This window comes from Sminthopsis crassicaudata, chromosome 3 (assembly GCF_048593235.1).
Source record: "Sminthopsis crassicaudata isolate SCR6 chromosome 3, ASM4859323v1, whole genome shotgun sequence".
In the NCBI taxonomy this organism is placed as follows: Eukaryota; Metazoa; Chordata; class Mammalia; order Dasyuromorphia; family Dasyuridae; genus Sminthopsis; species Sminthopsis crassicaudata.
In genome coordinates this window covers 361,832,530-361,850,625 of record NC_133619.1, presented here as the reverse complement: position 1 = coordinate 361,850,625, position 18,096 = coordinate 361,832,530, and the positions used below count along the sequence as shown (strand labels likewise).

General features: G+C 34.9%; 1 protein-coding gene across 2 annotated transcripts in view; it reads right to left on the bottom strand.

The window, feature by feature from the left end:
* Positions 1–10,672: 10,672 nt before the first annotated feature.
* Positions 10,673–18,096, bottom strand: part of TFCP2L1 (transcription factor CP2 like 1) — a 50,145-nt gene continuing 42,721 nt past the window's right edge. For both annotated transcript variants that reach the window (XM_074301781.1, XM_074301780.1), the window contains 3 exons: positions 17,746–17,888; positions 14,672–14,723; positions 10,673–12,706 (listed from right to left, as the gene is read on the bottom strand). In XM_074301781.1, coding sequence (XP_074157882.1) covers positions 12,660–12,706; positions 14,672–14,723; positions 17,746–17,888 — 242 coding nt within the window. In that variant the 3' untranslated portion in view covers positions 10,673–12,659. The remainder of the gene's footprint in view (positions 12,707–14,671; positions 14,724–17,745; positions 17,889–18,096) is intronic.

Below are 18,096 nucleotides of genomic sequence, written 5' to 3'. Positions count from 1 at the left end.
TTAACAAGGAGAAAGACAAGTTCCCTAGTAGAACTCATGATTAATCAAGAGAAAAAAGCCATTAAAGGGAAGACATCAAGAAGTGGGAGTAAACCAGGATAAATCCATAGAGAGGGTCATTAGACTAACCATAAAAGGGAGTCAAACAAGGGAAGAGGATTACATCTTGACTGGTGGGCTAACCCTAAAAGGGATTTATTATCCTAAAAGAGTTGACTATAACTAGGAGAAAGATGTCAGGAGGAGGGAGTGCCTTGCATCACATTAGCAAACATCTACTTTATGAACAAATCTTTTATTGGGGAAATATAACCTCCAGGGGTTTGACTGCATAACTTGGCTTTCAGATTGGATAAGTAAAGGAAGGGTTTCTAGAGACCTCTCATCTGAAATGGGACTATAAAGATGGTACACTAGAACAAAAGACCTACTTTAGAACCAAAGGCTCCCTTAATGGTGAAATGATCCCATCAGTGCCCTTCCCTGCTTGCCTCAAGGAATATTAAAAACCTATCATGCGTCAGGCTTTTTCTGCAAACCTATCCAAGTACTTCATCACTAGGATGATTACCCAAGTTTGGGGTATTCAGATTATATGCTTATATAAGCAAAAACGACTGTAGTCATACATCTATCTCATCATCCCCAGCTCCTCCTACAGCCCTACTTTCTACAAGATTCTTTTCTCAAATGACTTCATTTGATGAATTCAGAAAGAAATGATGAATTCAGAAAGGTTTGGAGTGACTTACATGAACTGATGCTGAGTGAAATGAGCAGAACCAGAAGATCACTATACACTTCAACAACAATACTGTATGAAGATATATTCTGATGGAAGTGGATATCTTCAACATAAAGAAGATCCCACTCACTTCCAGTTGATCAATGATGGACAGAAACAACTACACCCAGAGAAGGAACACTGGAAAGTGAATGTAAACTGTTAGCACTACTGTCTATCTACCCAGGTTACTTATACCTTCGGAATCCAATACTTAACGTGCAACAAGAAAATTGGATTTACAAACACATATTGTATCTAGGTTATACTGTAACACATGTAAAATGTATGGGATTGCCTGTCATCTAGGGGAGGGAGTAGAGAAAGGGAGGGGAAAATTTGGAAAAATGAATACAAGAGATAATGTTATAAAAAAAATTACTCATACATATATACTGTCAAAAATTATAATTATAAAATTAATAAAAAAAATTTTTTAAAAGATTTTTTTCTCATTCTTTAATCTTAGCCAGTGCTTGAAACACAATTGGAAGTTAATAGATGTGAGCCCATTGATACTTCCACCAATAATCAAACAATCCACAGAATCTCCATAATCAAAGAGAATCCACTACAGCCATGATCAAAATCTATGTCCCTTCCCAAGAGAGAGAGAAAGCATGGAGATGGTTGGGGTACCAACTTTGACACCAGGATCTGTAAGAATTGTGACAATTCATATTCATATACTTTTATTGCTTAAAATTTAATATTAAAGTTATTTTATATTTATAAAGGACTTTCCCCTAAAGTAGATGAGAGTAAAGAAATAACATGTGTGTTGCCCTTGAAACCTAGTTCATTTCTCTTCTTTAATTTGTCCTACTTAAAATTTTCTATTACTACTAGACCTGTATCCCAAAAAGATTTTTTTTTAAAGGAAAAGAATCTATATGAACAAAGAGCTTTATAGCAGCTCTTTTCATGATGGCAAGGGATTAGAAATCAGAAATATGCTCGACTGAAAAATAGCTAAACAAGCTTTGGTATGTATTTGTGACATAATATTATTGTGCTATAAAAAATGATCAGGATGCTTCTAGAAAAACCTGGGAAGATATATATGAACTGATGCAAAGTAAAGTGAGCAGAACTAAAACACTATACATAGTAATAGTAAGATTGAAAAAATGATCAACTGTGACTTAGCTTTTCTAATCAATAAAATGATCCAAGACAATTCCAAAGAATTCATAATTTTAAAAATGCTATTCACCTCCAGAAAGAGAATTGTTAACTCTGAGTACATATTGAAGCATTCTTTTTTCATTTTCTTTTAAGTTTCTTGGTTTTGATTTTTTATAACATGACTAATGTATGACTTCACATTTATAACTGATATGTTACTGACTTCAATGAGTGGGAGAAAGGTTGAAGAGAAAAGATTTGGAACTCAAAAAACATTTTAAATTAATTAAAAATAAAATTTCCCTATTTCTCTTGTAATTCATCTGTACAAGGGAATACCATTTGATACATATTTTAAATGCTGATATTATTTATCTATCATAACTTTTTGTATAAAAATATATTTTCCTGTTTTTCTTTTTCAAAAAGTCTATTTTTTTCTTTAAAAAAGAGATCTAAGAAATAGTCAACTAAACCCACATTGCTGATAATGGAATTTCACAATTTTACTAACACAAGTAATGGCATGTAAGAAATTAACATTTACTAGAGGCATACTGTTCGTAGTCTCTGGTATGTAGTATGCATTTAATAAATGTTAGTTGAATTGAATTATAAGATAATGGAAAGAACACTGATCATGGGGCACAAGATCTGGGTTTGACTTTTAGTTTCATCAATTACTAGATATACTCCAAGACGAATCATTTTAATGTGTGAGCTGAGAGGTTTCCTAAGAGAACCTATGATATCCTTGAATTTTTGTTCTTCCAAATGAATTTGTTATTGTTTTTTCTAATTCAGTAAACTTTTTGGTAATTTCACTAGAATTGTAGCAAATATATAAATAAACAGACATAAAGTTGTCATTTTTATTATATTGGCTTTGACATGAACAATATTTCTCCAATTATTTAAATCTGGTTTTATTTGTTTAAAATTTTTTTTTTATAATTTTGTTCATATAATTCCTGGGTTTGTTTTGGTGAATGTACTCCCATGTATTTTATACTGTTTAGAATTATTTTAAATGGGGAATCTGTATCTCTTCTTGCAAGGTTTCGTTTGTGATACATAGGAATGTTGCTGTTTTATGTGGATTTATTTTATATACCATTACTTTGTTAAAATTATTGTTTTTATTAATTTTTAGATGAATTTTTATTACCACATTCCCCATTCTGATTCATTCTATTTTTCTTTCTTCTCTTACTGCTTTTGCTAGGATTTTCAATATGATGTTGATGAGTGAGCATCTTTTTGATGTTACTAGAAAGACTTTTAGTTTATCCCCATTACAAATAATATTTGTTTATGGTTTTAGATAAATACTTTTTATTAATTTAAGGAAAAATTCATTTATACCTATATTTTCAAGTGTTTTGAATAGAAATAACTGTTATACTTTGCCAAGTTTTTTCTGCATCTATTAATATAATCATGGTTTTTCTAAACTTTTATTATTGATAAAATAAATTATGTTAATAGATTTCCTTGTTTTGTTTAATAACAGTTTAGCAAACTGTGTTCCTGATATAAATATCGCTTGGTCATAATATATAATCATTGTAATCTTTTATTTAGGATTTTACTCTTGGTTTAGATATCAATTTCATATTTGTTTCATAAAAGGAGTTTGATAGAATCCCTTCTTTGCTTAATTGTTCTAAATGACGTATTTAATATTGGAATTATTTGATCTTTAAACATTCGATAAAATTCACTTGTAAATGTATCTAGTCCTGGTGCTTTTTACTTAGAAAGCTCATTTATGACCTTTCCAATGTATTTTTTCTAAAATAGGTCTATTTAGATCATCTATTTTCCCTTTTGCCTAATCCAGACAATTAATATTTTTTGTAAATATTCTTTCATTGCACTTAAATTGTTGAATTTATTGGGACATAATTGGGTAAAATAACTCCTTATAATTGCTTTAATTTCATCTTTCTTAGCAGTATATTCAGTTTTAAATTTTTCATTTCATATCCTTTAAAAAACTCCATTTCCATAAATGAATCAATAGAAAAACATTATTATGCAGTCACAGTGCTAAGTGATGTGAGTAATATAACGTGATGTAAGTAAAACAAGTGATTTAGTTCCTGCTCTCATTCAGCTTACATTCTAATTGAAGACAATACATATAAGGGATGTAAGATGCAAAACAAACAGAAAAGCCCCTAAGGGGATAGAGAGATAGGATGCTCACAATATTTTTACTCATTCACACAATATTTTTACTCCTTACCTCACAGGATCATCATGAGGAAAGTGCTTTGCAAACCTTAAAGTGCCATATAAATATGAGCTATTTTTGCCTTTTGGGGAAGGAGCATCATCAGATAGGCACATTTACAACTCTATGAGAGTTCTGACCTGGTATCTTTTATAATAAAAAGGGATGGTTCAGACTTCAGTCAGAGAGTTTGGTAATTTTCCCTATCAAGTTCATTCTTACAATGCAAAATAAAGGAATTGCTTTAACACTTTAACCAAAGAGCCCACATAATATTATAATGTCTTTTGGAGAACAAATTTCATTTTATAGCTGTCATATAGTTTGAAAGGGCTAATTAATGTCTCTCTCTTGCTTATAGCCATCAGTCATTAGCAATAATATTAGCAACTATTATATAGTAAGCAATAACAATCAGCACCAGATGAATGGCACAACTAAATAGTTTAGACAATAATGGTCTGAAAGATAGATTAGAACTGGAGTAATCTAAGAAAGTTGCAATGATACAGTCTTAGAATTATAAAAATTTATTATCAACATGCCCACCTCCCGACCCCCATTCTATAAATGAGGAAGGTGACACCCAGAAATTTTAAATGGCTTACCCAGGGCTTACAAAAGGATTCTTATCCAAGGCTCTTCATGCTGCCTTTCTAGTTCCCATCTTCTTTAGAAATCAGAGGAAAGAGAAATCACCATGAATTGGAATATATTGGTAATAGAAAGCTTCATGAAGGTAAACTTTGAAGGATGAGTGGAATTCATATAGGCTAAAAGGTGTGGGAATATGGGGGTTGATTTCAAAATGGAAGCAATATGAACATAGGCAGGAACACATAAAGCATGTTCAGAGCACAGAGAGTAGAGTTATCTGAATGAGAACAAGATGAGGAAGGGCTTTAAATTTACAGCATCCTAAGGAGATAGTCAATTCAGCCATGCTTGCCAGATGATGGCAGCCTTTGTGTTCTCTCTGTGGATAAGCACTGTGCAAATATACAAAAAGATCCGTGTATTTTTATCAAACTCAAGATACAAAGCCTCAAACCACAGAATTTTCTTACAAATTAAATTTTATTTGCATTTTGACTGAAGCACAGATTCCAGACAGATTTCTCTTCTGCACAACAGTACAATAAGCCAGTGCAAAATATGCTTTATTTCACGTACAAAAACGTGGCAGTATGATGACTCTTTACACTTTAAATTTCATCCTCTACTTTCCATGTGCTCTTTCTTTAGTCACATCTACCTAACCGGTAAAGCCACTCTGATCTAATGCTTGAATCTCCAGGGAAGAGATAGATTTCTATAGCCCTTTAGAAAAGAATCACCCAACAAACTGAAAAGGGCTACTTATTAATAAGGAAGGAGATAGAAAAGAAAGGTAACCACATCAAATGAAAATGGGAAGAATAGAATTAATGGCTTAAGAAATATAAAGAAATGCAATAATTTGAAATATACACATTAGATACTACTAGTATTACAAATATTAGATAACACTTTAATGTTAAACTTAGGAAAGAAAGGAAGGGAAAACTAATCTCCTTTCTTTTATATGCCCTAAATTAAACAACCCAAAGAATTGTTTTCCCCAATCAGTGTAGTATCTAAAGACCTTTCACAATCACAATAATATCTAGGCAAGTAGTGCTTATAAAGAAATTTCCATTTAAAAAGTAGTAGTTTTTTTTTTTTGTTTTGTTTTGTTTTAGTAACAGGGCCACTGAGATTCATTTTCAACTAGACACTGGAAACTCTGAAAGTGAAGACAAGTTGCTCTGGATAAGAGAATAGCTCTCTACTATCTACCTGAAATAGGGTAGTCTTCACAGCTGCTTCAGACTGATTCCAGGCTTACAGTTAATTTTTGCCTGAATTTTTCCCAAATCCCTTTGCTTTCAAGTGGTACTGAACTGAAAAATCTTCCATAAACTAGCTTATGAAACCATAAGAATTCTCTTAGAAAGAAAGCTTTCTACATAAAGGCACACTGCTTAAACCAAGTTGGCTTAAGGCACAACCATGGAATAAGTTCTGTTCAAAGACAATGAAAGAACAGTAAGATACCTTTAAGATAATTAGCAATAACTAATTAAAGACAATAAATGGTGCTAACTAGAAGTTGAAATAGATAGAATATATGTACAAGGACATATATGTTAATACAGAGGTTAACACATTACAATCTCAAATCCAAAATCCTTCCCTCAATTAAAGCCTAGTAAGGGCTAGATTATATGGAATGGGAACATTTACAAAGAATCATCAGGCTTCGATCCTTATCTGTTCACATAGAGAAGAGAGCACAGGGGAAGAAGCAAAAGAATTTAAATTATACTAAGGAGCCACAATAACATGAAAAGGTAAAAGCTGCACTTCCAAGTAGGTTCTCCAGCTAGATCTGATCAAGATCTAGCCCAGTATTGTAAGAGGGAGGGACCACACCAAGGTTGACCTTTGTAAGGCTCAAGCCCAAAGGAGCCTCCAGCCATGTCCCTACTTTCTCCCTGAGACTCCCAGTATGAACAGAAAAAAAGAAGAGAAAAAAGGAAAGAAGGAAAAGAAGGAGGGAAGGAAAGAAGGAAGGAAAAGGAAGGAAAGAAAAGGAAAGAAAAGGAAGGAAGGAAGGAAGGAAGGAAGGAAGGAAGGAAGGAAGGAAGGAAGGAAGGAAGGAAGGAAGGAAGGAAGGAAGGAAGGAAGGAAGGAAGGAAGGAAGGAAGGAAGGAAGGAAGGAAGGAAGGAAGGAAGGAAGGAAGGAAGGAAGGAAGGAAGGAAGGAAGGAAGAAAGGAAAAGAAAAAGTTAGAGTTGGTTAAGTCAACACATCACTGATTAGGATGTTTTTTCTTGGAACAACTGTGGCTTACCATTGTCCACCAGAGACTGGCCTAGAGGGAAAAGGGAATTTGCCTAGGTTTTTGTCTAAAGACTCAAACAGTTAAACTGTAAGCTCCTTGAGTCCAGGAACTGTTTTTGTATCCCCGGGAATTAGCACAGTGCCTGGCACATGCTAGATGCTTAATAAAATACTTAATGAAAAAAGGTATATCCTCTATTTTCCTTGCCCCAAGCCATGGCACCATCCTCTCCTCCTACTTGTATTGAAATGTAGACCTTTCAAAGTCATTTAATACAATCTCATTTTATCTACACTGAAACTGAGACTAAACAGATCATTCATTTAGTAGCATAAATTATACTAGAAACCTAAGCTTTTAGTTGACTTAGTGACAATCTGCCCTTGTCACTCCTCCAGGTTGAATAAAAGCAGGGTGACCTATCCCTATATGGCATTTAAAATGCACATTACACAGGAGAGTGTAACACAGTTAGTTTATCAGATGATCTCACTTGTAGCACAGCCTAGAGGAGATAAGGGGCATTTGGCCCACAGGCTAATCATTTGTTCTGGCCCTACCAAGGCAACCACAGTTCCAGCCATCACATTAGGGATGAGTTAATTAAATATTTGACAAAATATAGTAGGCTAATTTTTAAGTTGGTAATTTTGTATGAATGATATTACAAATATCCAAATGGCTTTTGGCAGAAAAAAGGTTCCTTACTTACTTACTTACTTACTGTTCTTAGAATTTGTTCTAGGGATCCTTTATTCTTGCAGATAAAAAAGTAGGACTTAGACATTGCTAGTCCAAGCCTTATTATTCAGAAATTTCCACAGCCTTTAATCAAATCCCTTTTCCTTCCAGGAAGCCAGAAAAAAAAACAAAAATTTGGGGTCAAAGAGAAGAGAGGACCAAAGACTTCAAAATATTTATAACCCAATCACGTTATACAGAGGCATATTTTTACTTTCTATAATGGGATGTGAACAAAAGCAGCACCTAGGTGTTCCATCTGACAGACAGTACTAAATATCTTAGGAAAAATCACAACCTTTCTGTGGTTCTAAGTTTATTCATCTGGCACAAGTATAGGGACAGGACTTCTCAAGATTTTAGCCATATAGTGAGGAAAACCATTAAGATAGATCTCTGTAACTTACAGAGCTGAAGAGTTTCTTAGGGTTGAGAATTTAAGTGACTTGCCTGGGGCCATAGTGTGTGGGAGGGGGTCTTAAATCTAAGTCTTTCTCCCAGGCCAGCTCTAAGTCCATTATACCAAGCTGCTTTCTCCCTCATTTTGCAAAATCTGCTCTAATTAGTTTGTGTTAGGGAAAGATCAAAGGAGTACATACACAGGGCTTTCCCTGAACCCTGAGCAAAATGCCAACAGATAACATCTGTAGGTGTGTCCACATATATGCGAGTATATCCATATATAATAAGTGCACATCCTATATGTGTGTATATATACACTACCATCTGCCAAAGTAAAATATTATTGAGAAAGAACAGCAGTTGATTTATGCTGTTTTACTCTTGTTAAAAATTTAAGTTCCCCCCAAAAGAAAAGGTTAATTACAGTATAAATACCTCCCAAAGTCCTAAGTGCGTCCCCTTACTCCTCCCCTCAAAAAAAAAAATAATAACCTAGAAATTCAGAGTTAGGTGGCCTTGAGCAATCTTCAGTTCAAATGAAGGCATTAGCAGCTACAAATAGAATGGTTCTCTGGGCCCCAGTCCTATGATTGATCATCTAAGTGTCCTCTGGGGATTTACTGGTAGATATATTCAGTTATATCCCTTCTTCAAAGGCTTGTAGAAATCCTGAAGACTACAATAAAACTCTCTAAATTCACACCTTAAGCCACTAGAAAACATTTGAACTAATCTTTCCCATTCATCAGAGATCAGTCACAGGTAGATCTGGTCATTTACCCTGGTCAAAAAATTTGGAAACTCAACAATTCCTGTAGGAGTTGGGGATGGGTGCTTTCTCACAAAATATTCTGCCCTGAGTAAACACAGATGTGTAGACCTCTACCATTTGCTAATCAAGGACACTCAAGTATGGAAAGCACGCTAAACAAATAACAAGACAAGATATACCTGGTTCAAATGATACTTACGGAATTTCCATTTGGGTAAGCTTGGGCCAATCACTCAACCTATCTAAGAATTTGACTTTCACATGAGTTTTCCCATATTAAAATGGGTTCTAACCCATCAAGTTATTGTGAGGATCAAATAAGAATACTAATCAAGCAGTGAGATTCCTAGAGCTAGGACATTTGTAGTACAAAAACACAGACAGGAAAGCAAGAATTTTTTCCCCAAAAGTAAAAAGTATTCTTAATCAATGATTTTTCCTCTACTGGGCAGATCCAGTATCCTAAGTGATCCCTTCAAGTGAGCAAGTACAATGAGTACTAGATCCTCCACGCTAAGAATTTAAATCCAGAATGGTAATTCAGAATGCTCACCCATTTCCATACCTCTTTGAGGTACAAGATAGGGAGCAAACTAGTAAGATTTTTTTCACAGCCATTATAATCCATTTTTGTAATGCATATATCAAATATATACAAACATCCTAAAATAGTGAATGGAGCAGTCTCAAAAAAATTATTTTCCTCACAAATCTGACTCCATTATTTTATTATTGTTTTATCCACCTCTGAAGGCTTGCTCTATGATACAGTATTCAGGAATTCAAAGAACTAACGATCTGATTAACAGTAACCCAGAGGCCAGTCTGCTTGGAAAAAATCAGGCCTGAGGAACATAAATACTCTTCACTAGGTTGTGTATGCATATATATTAACACAATACTATCTAATGCTACTAAAGTCCAAATCCTATCTAATGCCCAAATAATGAATTTTGTGAAAGGCAAATAGGAGGGCTTGTTAATTTTTTTTTATATCATGAGGTGTTTTATTCTGTTTTGTAATTAACTGATTTTTTTTTTTTTTGAGGTTGGATCTTGCTAATTTAATGATGACCAGGCAGCAAAAATTATTTTTCCCCAAAAAACTTTCAAATTAGCCAAATCTTAATGGTTAAAGTTAAGGTTACCTAGGGCTTTAGCCCCAAAATATAGATAAATACATGTGTGTATATATAGACATTCTATATATTTAACCAGGGAAAGACATGATGATGCCTTATTATTGCTGAGACATCCATCTATCTGTCTCTTACTTTGCATTCCCTATATGCTGTTGTTTCTATAACCTGGGGGCTATTTTCCTCTGCACTACTAACTACGTCAATAGAAGGGGAAAAAAAAAAAAAAAAAAACAACCTTTTTTTCCCACTTTTTTGGCAACTCTAACTTGTTAATGATTTTCTGACATTTAGTCATTCAGGCCCTTCCCTGAAGCAACCCTTGACTTGGGAGATTTGTGAGCAGAATGGGTGAAAGCTCACAGCAAGTAAATAACTCTCCACCAGAACCCTGGAGGCAGAATAAGGAAGGGGTCATGAAAGGGAACAAGTTTTCTGCAGTGAGGGTTGGGGCTCTCAATCCAGCCCACCCACTTACTCCTGACCTCACCAAAGTTACTCAGAGTCAAGTCACTTTGCTATTCAAGGTGAGAGCCCTGAAAAAAATTCTGAAGGGGAAGAATGGAATCCTCTTTTACAGTTATATTTTATTTTATAATTAAATTTTATTATTATTGTTCTACTGACCTAAAGGCAAAGGTGAGTGTGGGATTTCCATGCTGACAACCCTTTATTTCTCCTCAAGAGTAGAAACTTATTTCATTCTTTGTATTGTATCCCTACTAGACCCTGGCATAATAGGTACTTAATAAATGCTAAATGATTGATGGTCCACTGAAAAGATTGATTGAAAAGATTGGAGTTCTAATCCCAGTTATGCCACAGAGTGCATAACCTTAAACAATTCATCTGTCTCAGTTTTTCTAGTTGTCAAATGGGAATAATAGTTGCCCTGGGTCTACTTCACATCATCTTAGTGATAAATCAACTAACAATTTGAAAAACTCCCTAAAACATTTTAAAAGCACCACAAGACAATAAATGCTATTCAGATGGGCTAAGGAAGGAGAAAGGCTTCATAGGGAACAATCAGGAGGTACCACTGACTTTATAAGTCATGAAGTACATGGAGTGGAAAAAAACTTGAATGAGAGAAAAGAGAATAAACTCTAAATGAACAAAAAACAAGTAACATTTTAGGCCATCAGCACAAATATCCTGTGGTTTCACTTAAAGCATTCCAAGGGCATTCATTCCCTTTAAAACCAGATAGTTTGGTTTTACTGGGTTAAGGAACCATTAACAAATAATAATCTAATCCAATTTCACTTGGCCAAACTCATTCAAATTGCCAGCTACTGCAGATGTAAGAGCTAGAATTTTTGAGGTGAACATAAGCCTCACACTATTTCATTGCTGTTAGAATTATAAGGAACATTAAAGTATCATCTAATCTCTTCCATATCTTCAATCAGAACTGTTTTAAATTTTCTGCTACAGATAAAATAAGCCAAACCTATGACATATAACAAGTAGAAAAAAATATATCTTATCAAAACTAGTGGAATCAATAATATTCACAAAGGTCAATCAATCCCCAGTTAAATTTTACATGTAAATCTGAAAACTCTAGTACCATAATTGTCAAAACTGTTTCAGGGTTAGCTAAAAATTCAGGGGCTTTTTCCTTTCCCAGCTATCACCAATCTCACAAATGCTTAAAAGAAAAGATAAAAATAAAAGCAAACCAAATTACAGTGGCTGAGCCCCATTTCAGTTATCCTTTGTGAAAGTCAACATCCAATTTCTTTAGCTGTGAAATCCTTAAAAAAATTATCCAATCTCACTCCAGGGGCTCTGAAGTCTTCAGAAAGAGCATTTATCTAAGTAAAGGGATAATACACACAAAGTGGGGCATTTAAAAAAGATATGACTGCAACAAAGCATGTTCTAGGAAAGTAATACCATGCTTTAAAAATGTATAAAATTATTTTGAAACATTGATAGCAAAAGAAGGAGGAACAACAGAGGCAGAATAACAACACAAACATCAGATACATCATTAAATCCCAAAGGAAAAGAAAGATGGAGTTATTCCTTCTTCTTTCCAAGTGGAAGAAAAAGTCTTTCTAGAAACCTCAGAAAGGACTCAGCAGGACAAGTCACCAGTATCCAACATTTGAGTCATTCTGTCCACAGATCCACTTAGCCAATGAGAAGGCAATGATATGAAATAGAAGTCAGGGAAAAAGGGAAGTCAAGAAATCCAAAGAAAAATCAATCCCAGGCTCTTCCCCAGGACAAGTTTCAGAAAGGGAAAAAAAAAATGAGTGCTATTGTTTTTTCACTTTAGAATGACAAAGTCAATGAACAAGGAGGAGAAAATTGAAGATCTTGGAAGGCTTGAGGATAGAGGAGTGAGGAAGGGGACAGGAGCACATTTTCTGGACAGGGTCCTTCCGTCTCAGCCAAGCTGTCGTCATCATCACTGTTTTCTGTACTTGTGGTGATCCTCTTTGAACTTTTGCTTTTTTTTTTTTTTTCCCAAACAAGTCTCTGTATTTTGCAGCTGGGATAATGTCTACGTTGAGGGGAAAAAGGAGAAAAAAAAGGTGCCTTGGAATCTGATGTGGTTAAGGATCCTGGCATTCACAGTCCGCATTTCAAGATGATGTGGTAGCCATCATTGCTTTCAGCTACAATAGAGAAACAATGGTTTGTTTTTTTTTTTAAGGAAAAGGGCCAAAGAATTATGGAATATGTTGAAAAACCAAATTTCCTCCTATGAAATTATAATCAAAGCTTGACTTCAAAGCAGAGATATGTTACTTCTCTACCCTCTCCTTTCAACCCATACTCTTTCTTTGCATAAAGAATATCATCTTTATTCAATATGTTAGTTTTATAAAACTTTTTTTTTTCCTTCTTTGTTAGAAGAAATTGTTCTCTAATGGAAGGAATAGGGAGGAGAGATGTACTGGGAAATGTAGGTGCAATAATAACAAAAGATGTCAATAATTTTGGGAATAAAAGATTTTAAAATCAAAATTCTCAATCAAAATCCAAAATTTGAGAATCAAAGATTCTCAGTTGATTTATAAAAGCTAAATATCATAAGCTAATCTTGTTCTTAAAAAAAATGGAAGGCATACCTCTCTGTAGTATAAGGAATTGCTAAACTGGTTGATACTTAGTCCATGTATTTCTTAATAACCAAGAAGCTTTCCCCTTTGGTCTGCTATATTACAGCTCATCAATAGTAAGCCCCAAAACATATTCAAGTTGATAACAAGAGGAGAAGCTTAGATAGGATACACAAATCAGAATAAGGGCATGAGAAGATATTAACAACTGAAATTATACCAGTGGTCCTCAAACTTTTTAAATAGGGGGCAGTTCACTGTCCCTCAGAGTGTAGGAGGGCCGGACTGTAGTAAAAACAAAAACTCACACTCTGTCTCCACCCATTTGCCATAAACCGGGGATCGGCATAAACGTCCTCAGTGGCTGCATCTGCCAGGGGCCATAGTTTGAGAACCCCTGCAACTATGCAACTATTTATTGGGGCACCACACTCTGCTAAGGTCTCGGTCAGGGGAATAAGTCTATTATATGGGCCCCCTGAGCAAAATTCTAAAAGGGTATTTCCTTCTAGCCTAACACTCCCAAGAAAAATCCTTGTCTCAAGTTCCTCATAGCAGCCCTTACAAAATATGGGGTAGAGTTGGCTGAACATATATTTTTATTTGCTGGAACTTTTTTATTTAATTATCTTGCCAAGCTATAATAAATAACAAGGATTTAGTCTCCTAAAAGTGCTTCCAATGATGTCTCTCAGGATCATCTCAGGGATGTTACATTGCTGAGCTTCTGATGTCATTACTGGAATGGCCCTCCCTCTCAGTCATTAAAGACAAAATAATTTGACTTTAGCCAGAATATGAGAACTGGTGGTTGTTCAGAGTCAACTCACTGAAAATACAAGGTATTTCTTTCCAAGTTGTTTTAATTAACCTTACCTAAAGAAGGATCTTGTCAGGCAAAAAACCAAAATAAAACACAGAGTGTTTTTAGCACCCAAAAATTTGATTCAGAAGCCAAACAACAAAGCTATGACTTTTCTCAGGCCAATGTCATCAGTTACAAAAATTAAACCCATGATTGGAAGCTTCAGGTCACTTAAGAATCCATCATTAGAAAACCAGGTGTGCAGGCCAATACTTTGAATGGTTGTTTCCTGTTCTCTCAAATTTCATTTAAGGGAACTATTTCATATATTTCTACCTGTATCTACCTGTTTTCAAGCTTTGAAAGAGTATCTGATATCCAAAGAACAATGAAGAGCTCTTTTCATAAGCCTCTTCTTTTAAATTTCAAAAATTACACTTAGGTCAACACAATTTCACTCATCTAAATTTCCAGTGGAGTGCTTTTCTCCCTTAGTAGGATGTTTTGGGGCAAACCCACTGACCCCATGTGTCTCCCCTAACAAACACACACACACACACACACACACACACACACTTTCTCTCATGAGAGGGAGCCTCGGACCTGGGTAGACTTGACTCTTTGCTCCCTATTTCAATCTGCCCTTACAACTTCTTATGATTGTTACACTGCAATCAAAAGCACTTTTTTTTTAAATGTAAAAGAAATCATACCTTTTAATGTGCTGATAACAAAACAAGATTCATCTTGGAAATTCTGCACCATCTGAAAAACACAAAATTTTGTGCTACAGAATGGATTTTTGTGAATTTTGTGGATTGTACAAAAATTTTAATTATCTGTATGGTATGGACAACTCTATATAGATTTGGTTTTAACTTAGAATTTAGGGAGGCATTTACCGGTCAAGTCAAGTGCTGCAGGTAATTCTGTAATAATATAAGCTGGAGAGAAAGCTCTGATCTTCACTGGTAAAAAGAATTTCCTAATCTAAGATTTTCCTATCCCAAAGATGTAATGGGATCTGTACCTATACCTGAATGAGAGAAATATTGTATCTCTAAGGAGCAAGGTGTAGAACCTAGAGATGATATGAAAAGAGGTTAAGCCCTCTGTTAAGAAGCCTTGGGATCTATGGAAAAATTGTGATGTTTCTGGATTTGAACACTCATCCAATTTATTGTCTTACATCTTTTCTTACCCAAAAGAGTGAACTGGGTAATCAAGGAGGACATTTGGGAATAGAAATTATCCCTAAACTCAATAATTTTACAATCTGATAGTATAGCTGATAACTCTGTATATCAGCTAACAAAAGGGGGGTGGGGAGAGGGAAAGGTATATATAGCAGATATCAGTACACAGGAAAGAGACAACATGCATCATTTATTCTAATGGAGTAAGGATCTGACTGTTGATTCCACACTTGGTTACTATGCAAGTTCACCATCTTTCTCCAAGCCTCACTGGCCCAATCTTTAAAATGACAAAATGACATTCTGTTTTAAATCTATAACTTTTTAAAAAGGTCACAAAACTATCTGAATAAAAATTCAACAACAAAAGAATGTGAATATGATCATTTGGGTTTGATCATTCCTTAGGATCCCCTCCCCAAAGCCCCCCCACACACATATACCCACTTCAAGTGCTTAATGAAGCATGAAGTATGTTTATATTGTTCCTCTTGTTTGCTCCATCTATTACTCTGGCTGTCCTGCTGCTTGGCCATGAAAGCCCCCAAATAAAGCCATATACATTGTTAATCAGTAACTTAAGTATTGCATTTAGTTTCCTTACTCCCAAAGAAGTCAAGGCAATTCCTCACCAGAGCTGCCTCAAAGCATTTTAAGATGATTGGAGTTGAAACTTTCTAATTTAATCAGGGCAAAAAGGCAAGAAGCCTTTGTAGAATAAGCACTGCCTGCTTAAATCCAGGCCACATTTGAACTCTGCTTTGTTCCACTTGCTTTAACCAGCTTTGAACAAGATGTTATTCAATGAATTTCCTCACAGCACTGTGGCCCACAAAATTGCAGGGTCTGGATATTAGGTTTTTTGGTTTTGGGTTTTTTTTTTTGGTTTTGGTCTTAATAAACCATGATTTGTTTTTATAAGACAAATAATAGGGCTCTTTTTTGACTTGCTTCATCTCAAGATCCTGGGAAACTTTCTTATTCTTATGCTGCCAAGAGCTTTGGAAGAACACAGCCATTACTTCAATCATCCAACCTACAGCCTTCTTCTTCTTCTTTTTTTTTTTTTTTTGCCCCAAGGAGTAAGCACCAAATATAGAAACTAGCTAGCTAAATGATTCTATGAAGAAAATATTACATTTGGATCCAGAAACACTTGTACTTGAATCCTATCCTAGACACTTCTAGTTGTATAACTCTCTAAATGTGTCTCAGTTTCAGTTCCTTCAATTGTAAAATGGGGATAAAAGCAGCATGTAAATGTAAATAATATAATACGTCAAAGTTTCTGTAACAGTAAAACACTATATAAATTCCTGGCTATAAGCTTTTTCTGCAACATACAGAAGGACAAATAGACAGGTGCTACAGATATGCATACTGACCAAGAGAGCCTCTGTACTTAAATTTCATGTGGGCAATAATGAAATATCATAATATAAATGTTAATTTATAGCATCATTTTCCTGAAAGAAAAAAAATTTTTAGTGAAAATGGTGCAAATTTTATTATTTTCATATTGTAGATAAGGAATCTGAGGGTCATTAAGCTAAGGCTTGACCAGGGTAACAGAGCCTAATAAACATTGGAGGTGGGAAATTGAAGCCAGTTCTCCTGACTCCAGGACTAGTGTTTTGTTACTATGTAGGACTGCCTCTATTCTGAACTACCTATCTTAATCCTAATTAAACCTGGAACCCAGCTCCATTGTTTGCTGTTTTTAGTGGTTTAACCTATAGGGATTGTTAAAAGGACCACATTTCTAGTGTACCATCTTCTTCTCTGCAGACAAAAATACTCACCCTCAAGGTAATGAAACTTGCACTGACAGACCCCTATAGTAAGAGAGTGATCTCATCTTTTTCTAAACTTGGATAGATAGCACTTAATGGCCAGGCCATTCATTTCCACCTTTTGTCTTATTTTAATAGTAATAGTATTATAATATTATTATATACCTTTTACTGTAAATTGAATTTTTCTCTTTTCTTTTTTTTTTTGCTGAGGCAATTGGGGTTAAGTGACTTGTTCAGGATCACACAGGTAGGAAGTGTTAAGATTTGAACTCAGGTCCTCCTGACTTCAGTGCTAGTGCTCTATCTACTACACCAACTAGCTGCCCCAAATTGGATTTTTCTCAAAGGAGAAGTGTGATATAATAGAAAGAGAAGTGGTCTGACATTTAGGATTTCTTGACTTTCCCTTAGTAGCCTTGTGGATATGTTTTAAGTCATTTAAGGCTTCATGCCCTGCCTACTTCACAAATCACTGGTCTTGAGGGAAAGGATTTTGAGTTGATAGGTTGCTGAAAATCCTATGTGAAATGGAAATAAGTCTTCAATCTTCAAGTTTCTTCCTAAACAATGCCATATCTCTGAAAGATCACTCTATATTGAAATTATAACTCTTACGTCTAAAAAGAAAAAAGTTAGCTAAAGTCCTACCTATACCCTGCATTTTCCTCCCCCCAACCTTTACTTCAGGCAACTTTGTCCAAGATCTCACCATAGTCCAAAAGGTCACCCCAACTTAAGAGGAATAAAGGTCAGGCAGCTGCTGAACTCTGATACTTGGTGTCAGATGTTCCTTACCTCATTGCTCACCACTACATGGATTCCTGTTGGTCCCTGCCTGTAGACTCTGTTAATATGCTGAGGGGAAATGCTGTAAAGGTTTGCAATCTTTTCAATTAACTCCAAAGTGGTCAGTTCTTCCAAAAAGATAGCATGGTACACTGTAGAGAAAGAGAACAAGAAAATACTTTTAGCTAGCTCTTTTGAAAGGGTTGTTCTCAAAGGGAATAAACTACTTGTAAGTAATTACCTAAGTTAGCAGAAGTCTATACAAATCCATGGAAAAATAATACCTTGCTTTTCTGTTTTAAAGAATGGACACTGAGCAAAAGCAAGAGAACCAATAAAAACAACACCAAAAAATGTCTT